Source organism: Lupinus angustifolius, chromosome LG01 (genome assembly GCF_001865875.1).
Source record: "Lupinus angustifolius cultivar Tanjil chromosome LG01, LupAngTanjil_v1.0, whole genome shotgun sequence".
Taxonomy (NCBI): Eukaryota; Viridiplantae; Streptophyta; class Magnoliopsida; order Fabales; family Fabaceae; genus Lupinus; species Lupinus angustifolius.
Genome location: NC_032009.1, coordinates 9657351 through 9672535, shown reverse-complemented (window position 1 = coordinate 9672535; position 15185 = coordinate 9657351). Strand labels below are relative to the sequence as shown.

At 34.2% G+C, this 15185-nt stretch overlaps 1 protein-coding gene and 1 pseudogene across 2 annotated transcripts; both read left to right on the top strand.

Moving 5' to 3' along the window:
- LOC109349353 lies at positions 1267-6189 on the top strand (annotated as a pseudogene).
- On the top strand, positions 8187-14394 carry LOC109349339 (cullin-3A-like). 2 transcript variants are annotated; one of them, XM_019590113.1, is made up of 2 exons: positions 8187-8607; positions 11871-14394. In XM_019590113.1, the coding sequence occupies exons 1-2, from the start codon at positions 8447-8449 to the stop codon at positions 13906-13908; spliced, it is 2199 nt and encodes a 732-aa protein (XP_019445658.1). In that variant the 5' UTR covers positions 8187-8446; the 3' UTR covers positions 13909-14394. The 2 variants fall into 2 exon arrangements, with proteins under 2 accessions (XP_019445658.1, XP_019445650.1); XM_019590105.1 differs by lacking the exon at positions 8187-8607 and adding an exon at positions 9183-9652.

Sequence of the window (15185 nt, the reverse complement as noted above, 5' to 3'; positions counted from 1 at the left end):
ATAATTTTAAACAAATGAAATATGATCATACAATTTGGAATTAATTAACATAAAGATTTGACCACTTTGGTGATTAACAAATCTATCATACAATAATTTTAAACAAATGAAATATGATCATACAATTTGGAATTAATTAACATAAAGATTTGACCACTTTGGTGATTAACAAATCTATCATACAATAATTTTAAACAAATGAAATATGATCATACAATTTGGAATTAATTAACATAAAGATTTGACCACTTTGGTGATTAACAAATCTATCATACAACAATTTTAAACATCTAACAAGTAATAATATTATACATACATATGACTTCCCAAAACTAAATATAAATTACAAAGTTATATACATATTCGTGAAACAATTGCATTAAAGCTTCAAGTGAAAATGTAACTTAATTATATATATATATAGCATCTATTAATATTACATGTAACATACATATAATACATATATGTTAATATTATGTATATATAACATTATATTACTTTACTGTTAATATTATATATATAACATATATATTCCTCTGTTAACGCTATACATATCCAAACAGAGACGTGAAGAACAAAGTTTATAATATATTCTAAGTAATTAGTCAACAATGTATATATCAATCTTATCAAACAGAAAGTGAAAAAATAGAATGTGCTAAAGAATATAATAGAGTATAAATAGTGCAGAATATACATAATAGAAACAGAGTGTGAAATAAAAAGGGATACAAGGTTCTGTTTCTGTTCTCATTAATTGTTACTATGATGCAGCGGAAATAAATATAATGAAGTTTTCTAAATATTCAAGAACATATTTTAAAACATCATTTAGGATCGAATTATCATCAATGGAAAACTACAAATAAACTTTATTTTAAAGTGGATCTTTAAGAAATCATAGTTTTCACATCTATAAGAATAGTTACAGATTACTAACTTTTCCCTATGGCGATACGATCCTCCATTTAGTTGTTGTTTGGTGTTCTTGGTTTATAGAGTAACTTTTCTATCTCCTTCCCGTTCTTACTATGCTCTTCCTTAACTGATGGTTGATAGAGCAATCTTTATGGGCAGAGATAGGGACAATATTTATGGTCCTTTTCTCGTTAGTATAGTGCTTCCATCAAGCACTATATATAGGCTCTTTTCCAAGAGTCTTAACATTTCATTGATGACTCTTCATCCAAGAGTTATGTCATGAAACAATGAAATGATATATCCATTCATGTCACAAGAGACATATTTCTTACAGTTTTATCCTATTCATTATTGATATGGCAACTCATTGTAATAGTGATTTTAAAATTGAAAGCTGCCAAATTTAATGCATGAATTAAGATCCAAGGGACTAACTATTTAAGCATACATGGATTTGTGTTGTATGAGTTTAGTTTACCTACCGTAATCAGTCGGCGACATAGGTAAATTATTGGATGTTAATCACCTATTCGGTGAAACTTAAAAATTGGAAACTATTTGCTTCTTTCTTGTTCTTTTTGCAGATGAATTGGTCTATGTCTGAATCTTGGGTCATGTTTTGGCATGGCTCATTATCGAAACAATGGTGAATTGTTCATTGAGAGAAGAGGCATTGTTGTTGCTGTTTTCAACTCTCTTGGTAAAAGTTGTCATGGCTCACGAGTTTTACGTCGTGGTAGAAGGTTTGGTCGGTTTACCAAACATAGACTTCCGCACTGGGTTTTCTTCCTCACCACACTCTTTTCGATTTCTTTGACAGTCTATGGCCTGAAACTGTTTTTCCAAGGTGAGCCCAGAGACATGGGCCTTTTCTCCTGATATTTTTTAAGGTTCTACGCAAATAGTTTCTGGTGTCAACAAAAATTCCAACTTGCTAAATATTGATTGCTTTCATTTCTCGGCAATGGTTCTACTGCAGCTAAAATTGAATCTAGTTTCTCAATGCCAGACAATCTACAACAAGAACAAAATCTACAAGAAAATATTTTGGTATCTGATGTGGGAAGGTCACCTAAAAGCAAGCATCGGAAGCAACGTAAGGATAATTTCCTTCGACCCTATTTAACATAATCTATAACAATATTTTTTTTTATAAATTTGAAGTCAAAATTCACCTCTACCTATGTGCTTTTCATGTGTTTTCCTTAATCCCCTGGTCTCTCTTTCTAAAATGAAGATTTAAACCCCAATCATCTATGGCTGGTGTGGTAGACATTGCAATAATGATAGTGTAGCAATTCCAGGATCATGGCGGATATGATTTTATTAGACTGAAGACATCACACAATGTTTGTTTTTATATGAATCTTATCTGTTTTGCTTCCAAAACTTGATTATGGTGCATCTGGTCTTTATTGTTGCTATGACATTGTAATAGAATTTCACAAATGATGTGTTTTTTTGCGGATATTGATTCCTTTAAAAATTCATATGCGACAGGTGGCTCCAAATAAATGAAAGAGAAAAATGAATCTTTGGGATTTTTAACTTTATGGTAATACATTACTTGCTAATGCTATAATTTGTTGACTAAATCAACTTTGTTTATAATCTATCAGTGTTATTTGGATCTGAGTGTTCCTCACTGAGCTGACTCTAGTATTGACTAGATTAATTGCTTCCAATTATCTCATTGATCATTAATCTTTCAGATTTTCCTTGTGAAGTTCAATTCATGGAATCAGTAGATGGCGTCGTTGGGCCCAAGAGTTAGATGAACTTCTCACAGTTTTATCTAGAGTATGTTGACCAAGAAGAAAAACTACCCGGAAATGATTTGGTTGAACCTCGATTTGGAGGACACCAGACTCTTAAGGAAAGAAAGAAATCATTTTATGCGAACAACCAGACACTTCATTGTGGTTTTGTCAAGGGGCCACTAGGATATTTAAGCACTGGATTTGATTTAAATGAAAAAGATACAGCATACATGTTCAGCTGTAAGGTTGTGGTTTCTTCTTGCATTTTTGGAAGCTCTGATTTTCTCCGGAGGCCTACAAGCAGACTGGTAATTATGTGGTTTGTTGCAATTTTTCATTCTTCGTGTTTTGTACATAAGTCAATGCTAAAAGCAAGCAGTTTTCAGTCATGAAACCAAGAAATGATATTGTCAGTTCAATCACGTGGCAAAAAATTTAATTATCGGTTTAGAAGATAGAGTCAGATGATATATTACACATGTTTTCTGTCCTCCCCTGCCCAGGTATAAACTGTGCAAAAGGGTTCCACGCAGGATTTTGAAGAAAAATAAGCAGTGGGTCTAAACACAAAAACAAAGAAACCAGCTGGAGTGGAACAACTTGCAGAAACCACACCTGGATCTCTCTTAAATGAATTTTCCTTCTACAAAATTTTCATTTGCTATGTTGTATCTTTTATGATTTGGCAACGTCGTTTTCATATGTAATTTGTCAATTTCCGATATATTTTTGAAATATTGCTAATTTTGATCATTATGTATTAATTTGTAAGTGTGTTTAGTTGGTCTTGGCAGTTTGGCGTATCCTTGAAATTCATATTTGTCAATGATGTTTTTATTACATTTACTATGTTATATATTGTGTAAGCAACAACAAGAACCAAGACTTAGTCCCACTAGGTGGAGTCGACTATGTTATATGTTGTGTAATGTAAGTTAATTATCAACCTTGGCCATGTGATTATTATAAGTTGATAGATTGATGCATTATGTTTTATCTTCATAAAGTATCTGTTAATTATGTAAGAAACATTATATATGCTTCTTTGATGCAGATCAGCCAATACTCAAAAGACAATGTTTGTCTTGTTATGTTCTTGGATGATCAAACACTGTCCAAACTTTCATCAGAAGGAAACAATCGTGATGATAGAGGGTTCATTGGTCTATGGAAAGTAGTTACTGTAAAAAATTTGCCATATGACGACATGCGGAGAACCGGCAAGGTGCCGAAATTTTTATCACAATGCCTCTTTCCAAATGCTAGGTATTTCTTTTAATTTGTTCCGGCATCCTAGTTTCTCGACATTCTATTCCTCATTCTAATGTTTGGAAACCCTTGCTTGGTAGGTATTTGATTTGGCTTGACAGCAAGATGCGACTCAATTCTGATCGAATGCTGATGATTGAATATTTTTTGTGGCTGAGGAATGCCGAATATGCCATTTCAAATCATTATGATCGCCACTGTGTCTGGGAGGAGGTACTCCAAAATAAACGCTTAAATAAGTACAACCATACAGCAATTGATGAGCAATTTAACTTTTACCAGTCTGATGGCCTCACCAAGTTTGACCCTTCAGACCCAAATAATGTTCTCCCGAGTTGTGCGTCTCCTTGGTATCTTTGTTCTTTGTGGAACTTTTATTGGGTGTGATTGTGAATATAATTTCAACTACCGAGTCTTTCCCTTGCAGATGTTCCAGAGGGTTCCTTAATAGTCAGGGCACATACACCAATGTCAAATTTAATTTCATGTCTTTGGTTCAATGAAGTTGATCAATTTACATCTTGTTATCAACTAAGCTTTGCTTATACTTATTTGAAACTCAGGAGAACGAATCCAGAGAGACCATTTCAGCTATATATGTTCAAGGTGAATTTGTACTCCAAACATTGATTCATTGACATATATATGTTATATGTTATTCACATGATACTTACTTTTTGAATGCATTCTTTGATCTCCATATGAAGAGTTATTATTTGACGAGCTTCTTTGTGGTCAGATTGGACAAGGATATAGGTCCTACTTGACAACTGCTATACGACATACCTTAGCTCCAAATGTATAAACAGGGTTAAATATTCGTGTAATTTCACAACTGAGTGATATTGGCTCTGCATCATTTCAAAAGTGAGTGAATTTGGCTCAATTCAACCCCTTATATTAAACATTCACTCATTTGAAGGGCTAAAAATAATTTAATAATAGAGTTGAGTTCAGCCAATTTCAGTCACTTTTGAAATGATGGAAGTGACAAATTTCACTAACTTCAATATTTTTTAGGGATCAGAACCGAATAGTAGTATATGTGGACAAAACACATTTTGGGTTACTTTGGATTATGAAGACCCTAGCCATATAAATATCAGTATTTCTGGAAAAAATCTTTACTTTGCATAACCTTCTGTTTCTCTTAATTTTGAGCCTCTTCAAGTCACCTAGGTTTTGGAGTGCGACTTATCCAGCAAGCACATTTTTCTTAAACATATTCATTAAGTGGTGCAGACAGGCTTCTTCTCTTTCCTCTCATATTAATTAACACAGTGAAATTTCTTTATTTACCAGTTTCTTTTTTCTCAATTCTTGTTTTTCACTTTTGTGCTTATGTTATGCTTTGCGCTATACATAGCCAATCATAAGCCTAAATATAATGTGAAGGTTGTGATTGCAGGTATGCCAACATTTCAATCTCAATGATGTGTGTGTATATATATATATTGTTTTCACTTTTGTAGTAGTTTGTTGCTTCAAAGGCATTCAGGTAGTCAGGGTAACTGAAAAAGTATGTTGTCATCAATCTATGCAGGATTTTGAACGCAGAGCATCAGTGAAGCTATTCCGGCACAAGACAGTTCCTTCTCCACCAGATACTGCTTGATCATCTGACACTCGCTTGGTACAACAAAATCGAGACGAGGTAAAAAAAACAGGATATACCTTATTTTCATTTTCCACCTTCTATCATGTACCACAAAGTGAAACTCAAAACCTTTCGAATATTAGCCGCAATCTAATCTACATTCTTATCCAAGCTCCTGTTTAGACATATCTGATATGTGAAGGGATGCACACTGAAGGGATAAGTAGTCATATTGATATCCCTTCCAACTTGACTAGTCACAATGTTTTTAAGTGAACCAAAGAGAGGCAAACTCAATTGCTACCAGCACAGTGGATTCTTATTCTTCTTGTGGCCAAGGTTTTCACCTCATTATGGGGTTCATTGGATATTCTATGTGAGGGAAGGGGCAAGTTAATCAAGGTTTTAGTTTGTTCAGCTTATTTTTGTTTTGAATTATGTGGGTAGGAGGTGATTATGCTTTCCAGTTTGTATAGCATTTAGCAAGTAACTTGTCTTCCATTCTCTAAAGTAGAGGGTTATTGTGAAGGACAGAAATTGTAAGTTGCCTATAAGTTTTTTTTGGTGAAAGGAATTCTTTTTGTAACTTGTCACTATAATTAAGAAATTAACTGTTTTATACCCATTGTATGAATTGCATCATATTTTTTTGTATTACCAAACGTATCTCCTCATCTTTTGGTAGGGAACTAATTTTTTCGGAGTGCGTATATGTCCCTTCCAACAAGTATCACTTTCAGGAATCAAACTTTTGACATTTTAATCATTCTGGAGATCTAATGAGACTTATACTACTAAACCAACACTTTGTTGGTGAATTGTATCATTTTATTGGGTTGCTCTTCTTTAATGAGAAATCATTAAATCATAATATGGTGACTTTTCTTTAAGAGTGTTTCATGACAGAGAGAACTAGCAAACCATGTTTGTTTGTACTTTCTAACTTGCAAACTTGGCAACCGACCATAGCATCAAATTTTGGAGAAATCAAAGGTCTTCATGTGAAAATATATTTGTTATTTATTTTAAAAAATTAAAATTTTGAAAATTTAGAAGACAAAATTGTAAGGTATGAAAATTAATTGAAGTCTAAAAATTAAAGTAGTCCAATCTCATTCAAGCCTTTTTTTGTTTAGGACTCAGATCCCATAAAAAATCCATAACCCAGATTAGACTTATGACCCAAATATAACCTACCCATTTCCTTCATCTTTATGTAATGTGACCATTTATCTGTTTATTGTATGTAATGACAATATAAACTTTATAAGGAAAAGTGTAATGATAAGATAAATATTAATGATTAGGTGTAAACATATACCCTAGAAGAGGTCCATAGAAAATGGTTATAAAAAAAGTAGTCAATAGAGATGTCTCGATGTAATTAAGCTAAAACCTTACCAACCTTTAAAATACTATAATTTGGCTTTATGATTCTACATAATTTTTTCTAAGTGTTGGTATGCAGTGCTAAATTAATTAAGGTTGATCTGGTTTAATTAATAATTTTAAGATTGACTTACCAACAATTGTATTAAATGTTCCGATTACAGTCTTAATGCTTATAATAATCACATTTGACTCAAATAAGGTATTATGGTTTAAAATTAAATGTGTGGTTTTATTATAAAATCTTATCATTCACAGTTTGTTATTACCATTGACAATTTGGGGAAAGCTCACAAAGTTCATTTGTCCATATTTATTAGGCAAATAAGACATAAAAAATGTGTTAATCCATCCTAAAATATTCATCCAATATGTTATATTTGCCACATATATTCCAAATAGGTAAAATGGGTGGTCTACATGTATTATTAGATATAACATGCATATATTTTGTCAAATGTGAAAAAATGTGTTTCATTTGTTATATATACATTTGTATATCAGATATAAGAAATTACTATCATTTTCTTATTATTTATATGCATTTGTATTTTTATATTATATATGTATATGTATTATTTCTTTCGTATTTTGTATGTAAATTAATTACTATGTATACATGTGCGTTTATATTTTGTATGATTATTAATTATGATAACTATATTTGTACATAAATTATGGGAACAATGTATCTCCTCGTACCAGAAGATAACTTATCTCATCCAACCAGTAAAAGTATGACATGTGTATTATTTTGTTTAATTTTAAAAATATTTTTATAGAAAATGATAAAACATGACACATGTCATGATTTCACTGGCAAGAGGAGATAACTTATCTCCTTGCACTAGGAGATACTTTATTCTCATAAATTATATACCATTTATTTTATTTTGTACGAAGTATATATAATTTTATATTTATTTCTTTTAATTTATTTAGAGCAGTCCATAAACCTGCACTGTCAATGTTTAGAACGACTAGACATGCCTGGTTTAAAAATAAATAAACCCATATCCATCCTAATTTAGATGGTCATTGCATCGGTTTGTTTTTGTACAATTTTAATCCCTTCAAATAATTTCAATAAATTTGAGTGCTCTAAAGTTCATCACTCCATAAAGATGGGGGCACAAATATATAATTAATTACGTATTAAAAATAAGCAGGGCATTTTCAGCAACAGATTGCTGAAAATAATCAAATCGTGAAACGCTTTTGCCTTGAAACACAGACTCACCATTCCTCATCAACACAATCTTCTTCAACAAAAAAGAATTTCTCACTCTTAATCCAAACCCATTTTTATTGGCTCCTAATATTTCAAAATCAAATTTCATCGTTAACTCAATACTTCATCAACTTCCCATAATTTTATTTCTTACAATAATAATAAAAATATATGTTTAAGTCATTATCTGCTGCAACCTAATCGATCTTCCTGTTTTCCTTAATTTAAGAGGGTTTTAGATTTTGTGTGGTGAGTGATTTGGATTGAAAGGAGAAGAAGATGAGTAACCAGAAAAAGAGGAATTTTCAGATAGAAGCGTTTAAGCACCGTGTGGTGATGGATCCAAAATATGCAGACAAAACGTGGAAGATTCTAGAACATGCCATTCACGAGATTTATAACCACAACGCTAGTGGTCTCAGCTTTGAAGAACTTTACAGGTTTCCCTCTTTTCCTCCTTCTTCTTATGATTTCAAATTTGGCTTTTCTTTATTTGATTGAATCTGTTTGATTGGTGTGTTATGCAGATTAGTTTGGAGTTCAATCGGTTATTTATTTATTTGGATAAGATGTAGGGTTACATACTGCTCATAAGATTTGGGGTTTCTGGGTTGTTTTAAAAAATGGATTAGTAATCTTGGGTTGTTAGATTAAAGCATCACTAGGAGATACTTTATTCTCATAAATTATATACCATTTATTTTATTTTGTACGAAGTATATATAATTTTATATTTATTTCTTTTAATTTATTTAGAGCAGTCCATAAACCTGCACTGTCAATGTTTAGAACGACTAGACATGCCTGGTTTAAAAATAAATAAACCCATATCCATCCTAATTTAGATGGTCATTGCATCGGTTTGTTTTTGTACAATTTTAATCCCTTCAAATAATTTCAATAAATTTGAGTGCTCTAAAGTTCATCACTCCATAAAGATGGGGGCACAAATATATAATTAATTACGTATTAAAAATAAGCAGGGCATTTTCAGCAACAGATTGCTGAAAATAATCAAATCGTGAAACGCTTTTGCCTTGAAACACAGACTCACCATTCCTCATCAACACAATCTTCTTCAACAAAAAAGAATTTCTCACTCTTAATCCAAACCCATTTTTATTGGCTCCTAATATTTCAAAATCAAATTTCATCGTTAACTCAATACTTCATCAACTTCCCATAATTTTATTTCTTACAATAATAATAAAAATATATGTTTAAGTCATTATCTGCTGCAACCTAATCGATCTTCCTGTTTTCCTTAATTTAAGAGGGTTTTAGATTTTGTGTGGTGAGTGATTTGGATTGAAAGGAGAAGAAGATGAGTAACCAGAAAAAGAGGAATTTTCAGATAGAAGCGTTTAAGCACCGTGTGGTGATGGATCCAAAATATGCAGACAAAACGTGGAAGATTCTAGAACATGCCATTCACGAGATTTATAACCACAACGCTAGTGGTCTCAGCTTTGAAGAACTTTACAGGTTTCCCTCTTTTCCTCCTTCTTCTTATGATTTCAAATTTGGCTTTTCTTTATTTGATTGAATCTGTTTGATTGGTGTGTTATGCAGATTAGTTTGGAGTTCAATCGGTTATTTATTTATTTGGATAAGATGTAGGGTTACATACTGCTCATAAGATTTGGGGTTTCTGGGTTGTTTTAAAAAATGGATTAGTAATCTTGGGTTGTTAGATTAAAGCATATGCAAATTTTGGAATGGTTATTCTCTTATTGAGTTTATGGTGGACCTGTTTAATTTATTGAGTTTATTTGTGTGGATGTTGCTATGATACCCTTATGGATAGAAGTATAGAATATATTTGTCTTAAAAAATGACGGCTGACCCGGTGCATGTGGCTCTCACCTAGTGAGGTTTGGAGCGGGTAGGTCTACGCAGACTTACTCTTGCAAGCGAAGGAGGTTGTTTCCTGGATATGAACTTGTGATCTCTTGGTCACGAAACAGTAACCTTACCGTTGTGCCGATGCTCACACTATATATAGGACGCCAGGACGGTCCAGTACATGAGGCTCCCACCTAATATGGTATGAGAATGGTAGATGTATGTAGTCTTACATAATAAGTGAAGAGGTTGTTTCCGGGATTTAACCCCACGACCTCCAAATCATACGGCAAACAACCTTACCATTGTGTCAAGGCTCACCCATAATTGGTGCAGAAAGCCAAATTGGTGTTCAATGTTTTGGAGTTGGGGGACCAGCTACTATAATTGGTGTAGTAGTTAATTTCCTTATTTGTGTTCTGATTTGTCACTCTATTTGTCTGAGAAAGCCAAATTGGTGCTCAATGTTTTGGAGTTGGGAGACAAACTACTATGATGTATTGCTTCCATTTTAATTGGTGTAGTAGTTAATTTCCTTATTTTGTGCTCTTATTTTTCACTCTTGTCATTTTTGCTTTCTTGAATTGTCCTTGTAATTTGATTTTTCATCTTCCTTTTGTTCTATTTTTTGAAGTATTCTTTTATATCATATACTGTCCTTCTAGAGAATTATGCTAAGAGCTCATCCAATGGCATGCTAAAAAACTGAACAATATCACATGTTGCTGAGTTGAAATTCTGTTTTGGGTAAGTGGTAAACCACTAGGATATTATGAGTACAGAGAGCGATACAGCTTTGAAAAGAAAAGGACACGACTTGTATATTATGTTTTATGGTATCGAATGTTGGGCTATAAAGAGTGGACAAGGGTATAAGGTCAATGTTGCGTATATCTGGAAGTCAATAGCTTTCGTTAGTGATGCTATCATATCGTCGCGGTTCGGAGCAAGGGTGGGTGCAACATGAACATGTGTGATGATGGCGCAGTTTCTCGACAAGGCAAATCACAACAGTGATGGACTCGCACACAGCTTTTGTTTTTGGTTATTGGTTGATGGTTGTTCCTATATCTTCATTTGTTCATCATCAGTGTTTTTTCTCCGTCCTTCTATCTTCCTATGTGTTTTGTTTGTCTTCCTATAGAAGCAGACCACTTCATCTATCTATCTTCTACTTGTTGGCTCACTCAACTCTGTTCCATGTAGAGGTCTTTGAAAAGCAAAGAGGCATTATTGCTTATTTGGATTGGTATTAACATCACTACTTTTGTGTGTGTAACTTACATCATTATCTTTCTATTTTGATAATTAACATCACTGCTTAATTTTGGAGATAAACAAAATAATTTTCTTCAACAATACGATTTTAAATAAATGAGTTGGATATCCCCCATTCAATGGAACCAAAATGGATGGATTAAATATTCAACCTTTAAATTCAGCCGTGGGTGGATTGGAAGATATTGACAATTTTATGGTGGATCTAAACAGACTAATGGTTTATTTTTATCCATCCATTTGATTCAATCCAAAAGCAAGTCAACCAATTCATCCATTTGCTGCCCCTAGGACAAGGCTTGGTTGTTCTATTATTACTTTATGAGGATTTCCAAATAGTAGGTACACAAACTGTAGTTAGATTAGATATTTGATGGAGTTTGTAACCAAGTTCCTTTAGTATCTCTCCTTGGTTGACTAGCCTATATAGTAGCGAACTAATGAATTATTTTTGGCATGAGAGAAATTTTGGTGTCAAATGTATACAAATTTAATGGACTTTGTACTTTATCTATCCTTTCAAGAAGTAAAATTGATCTTTTGTTTCTAATTGCTCCCTTCTATTTCTGTTTGGATTTAGAAATGCATACAATATGGTGCTTCACAAATTTGGTGAGAAGCTTTACTCTGGACTGGTTGTAACAATGACTGGACATCTTAAAGATATAGCTGAATCTGTTGAAGCCGCTCATGGAGGTTCCTTTCTGGAAGAATTGAACAGAAAATGGAATGATCATAATAAGGCATTACAAATGATTAGAGACATACTGATGTACATGGACAGGACTTACATTCCAAGCACCCAGAAGACCCCTGTACATGAACTTGGGCTGAACCTGTGGAGAGAAAATGTCATTTACTCCAGCCAGATCAGGACCCGACTATTGAATACTCTTCTGGAATTGGTACACAGTGAACGCACTGGTGAAGTTGTTGATAGAGGGATAATGAGAAATATAACAAAGATGCTAATGGATTTAGGCCCTTCTGTTTATGGGCAAGAATTTGAGAATCATTTTCTTCAAGTTTCAGCTGAATTCTACCGGGTAGAATCCCAAAAATTCATGGAGTGTTGTGATTGTGGTGATTATCTGAAAAAATCTGAGAGGCGTCTGAATGAGGAAATTGATAGAGTGAGTCATTACTTGGATCCCCGGACTGAAAAGAAGATTACTAATGTGGTGGAGAAGGAGATGATTGAAAATCAGATGCTTATATTAATCCATATGGAGAACTCTGGGTTAGTACACATGCTTTGTGATGATAAATATGAAGATTTGGGTAGAATGTATAATTTGTTCCGTCGTGTTACTGATGGTCTCTTAAAAATACGAGAAGTTATGACTTCTCACATCAGAGAGTCTGGTAAACAGCTTGTTACTGATCCTGAAAGGTTGAAAGATCCTGTTGAATTTGTGCAGAGGCTCTTAGATGAGAAAGATAAATATGACAAAATTATAAACATGCCATTTAACAATGACAGATCTTTTCAGAATGCTTTGAATTCCTCATTTGAATATTTCATTAACTTGAATCCTCGTTCCCCGGAGTTCATTTCACTATTTGTAGATGATAAACTTCGGAAAGGTCTCAAAGGGGTTACTGAGGATGATGTAGAGGTTACACTTGACAAGGTGATGATGCTATTTCGATACCTGCAAGAAAAAGATGTTTTTGAGAAGTATTACAAGCAACATCTGGCAAAGAGGCTTTTGTCTGGTAAAACTGTTTCTGATGATGCAGAGAGAAGTCTCATTGTCAAACTGAAGACAGAATGTGGTTACCAATTTACATCAAAATTGGAGGGAATGTTTACAGACATGAAAACCTCTCAGGACACAATGCAGGGCTTTTATGGCAGTCACCCTGAACTAGGTGATGGTCCCACGCTTACTGTCCAAGTTCTGACAACAGGGTCTTGGCCAACTCAGTCTAATGTTACATGCAACCTACCAGCTGAAACATCTGCGCTTTGTGAGAAGTTCCGGTCATATTATCTCGGCACCCATACTGGTAGGAGATTGTCCTGGCAAACTAATATGGGCACGGCTGACTTAAAAGCAACCTTTGGGAAGGGTCAGAAGCATGAGTTAAATGTTTCCACTTACCAAATGTGTGTTCTCATGCTGTTCAACAATGCTGATAGACTTAGCTATAAGGAGATTGAACAAGCAGCTGAGATTCCTGCCCCGGATCTTAAGAGATGCCTGCAGTCACTGGCTTTAGTTAAGGGAAGAAATGTCCTAAGAAAGGAGCCTATGAGCAAAGATGTTGGTGAAGATGATGCATTCTTTGTTAATGACAAGTTCAGCAGTAAACTGTACAAGGTAAAAATTGGAACTGTAGTTGCACAAAAGGAATCAGAACCAGAGAAACAGGAAACTCGGCAGAGAGTGGAGGAGGACAGGAAGCCCCAGATTGAAGCAGCAATAGTGAGGATCATGAAATCCAGGAAGCAACTTGATCATAACAATCTTATAGCTGAGGTCACAAAGCAGTTGCAATCACGTTTCTTGGCAAATCCAACAGAGGTAAAGAAACGGATTGAATCTCTGATTGAACGTGACTTTTTGGAGAGAGATGACACTGACAGAAAACTTTATCGATATCTTGCCTAGAATTTGGTGTTTTTGTTTGTTTCAATGAGTAAGTGATACAAAAAAAGGGTGACCCAGTGGACGAGGTTCTCACCTAGTGGTGTATGGGGAGGGTAGGTGTACGCTACCTTACTCTCGCAAGTGAAGAGGCGGTTTCCAGGATTTGAATTCATGACCTCCAGGTTACAAGACAGGAAATCTTACCGTTGTGCCGAGGCTCATCCTCTGAGTCAGTGATACGAATGTTGTATTTTATGAACTAGGTAAAATTTTACCACTTAGTAGCTGTAGCTCCATTGATTTCAGTGTACATTGATTTATTTTACCATGTTTCACTTGAATGAGCATTGAGGTTTGTTTCCGTTTAAGTCTTCAGCTAGGTGAATCTCTTAACCTTACAACAGCATAAAGCAACCGGCAGAGAAGATATAGGTCATTGTCAAGGGAGTCTCCTCATTTTATTATGACTAGTTTGTGTTGCTCAAGTCATGACAACTTTGTCTATTATATCTTTATTGTCAAATAGCCTTAGTAAGAATCTAAGTAGTTAACCTCACTGGGATCCCTGGATCCTATTGCAATTGGGCACAATGCTAAGATGGGATCCCATTTCTATTTGGTACGATGCAAAGATGGGATTTTCTGTTCCATCTCAAATCTGAATTTTGACTATCCCAGCTCCAAATACTGGGATCCCATCTCAGTTTCCCAGTGGGATCTCACTGGGATAAGGATAATGGGGTTAAAACTCCCTTTTGCCTTTCTATTGAAAATGATATGTCCTCTTTTTTGGGACCTTTTGATCATTTTGACAATCCCTTAAACCTAATTCAAACAAAAGGATATGGGTGAGCAGCTCTCAACCCATTCTAACAATTGTACCATGGGTGAGCATCTGTCAGCCCCCAAACCTGTGGTGGCGAGCTTCTTTTTCTGGTGACCGACTCTCTTTCTGACAACTTGCTTGTCTTCCTCTTCTGTTGTGTTAGTTCTGTAGCTTCTTCTTTCTCTCCAACCTTGAGATTTCTTCTTCAACCCTACATCTTCCTCTCCTTCAACCCTACATCTTCCTCTCCTTCAACCCTTGTAACCTTGTGAGCCATTAACCATGGTATCTTCTCAACGACCACCATGTGAGACATCAACCTTATTCACTATATTAATTTGAATGCTTAGACTAGACTAGTAGTACTATATGTCTATAATGCCTGGTACTTACTTTTAAGCCTTAGAAGAGAGGCTTAATTCCTTAGAGAATGATATATAATTGCTTATTTAATATCCTCTAAGCTAAACAT

Coding starts and splice junctions, on each gene's coding strand:
- LOC109349339 (XM_019590113.1), top strand. CDS start 8,447: ATGAGTAACCAGAAAAAGAGGAATTTTCAGATAGAAGCGTTTAAGCAC. Junction 8,608..11,870: donor AGCTTTGAAGAACTTTACAG/GTTTCCCTCTTT, acceptor GTTTGGATTTAG/AAATGCATACAATATGGTGC.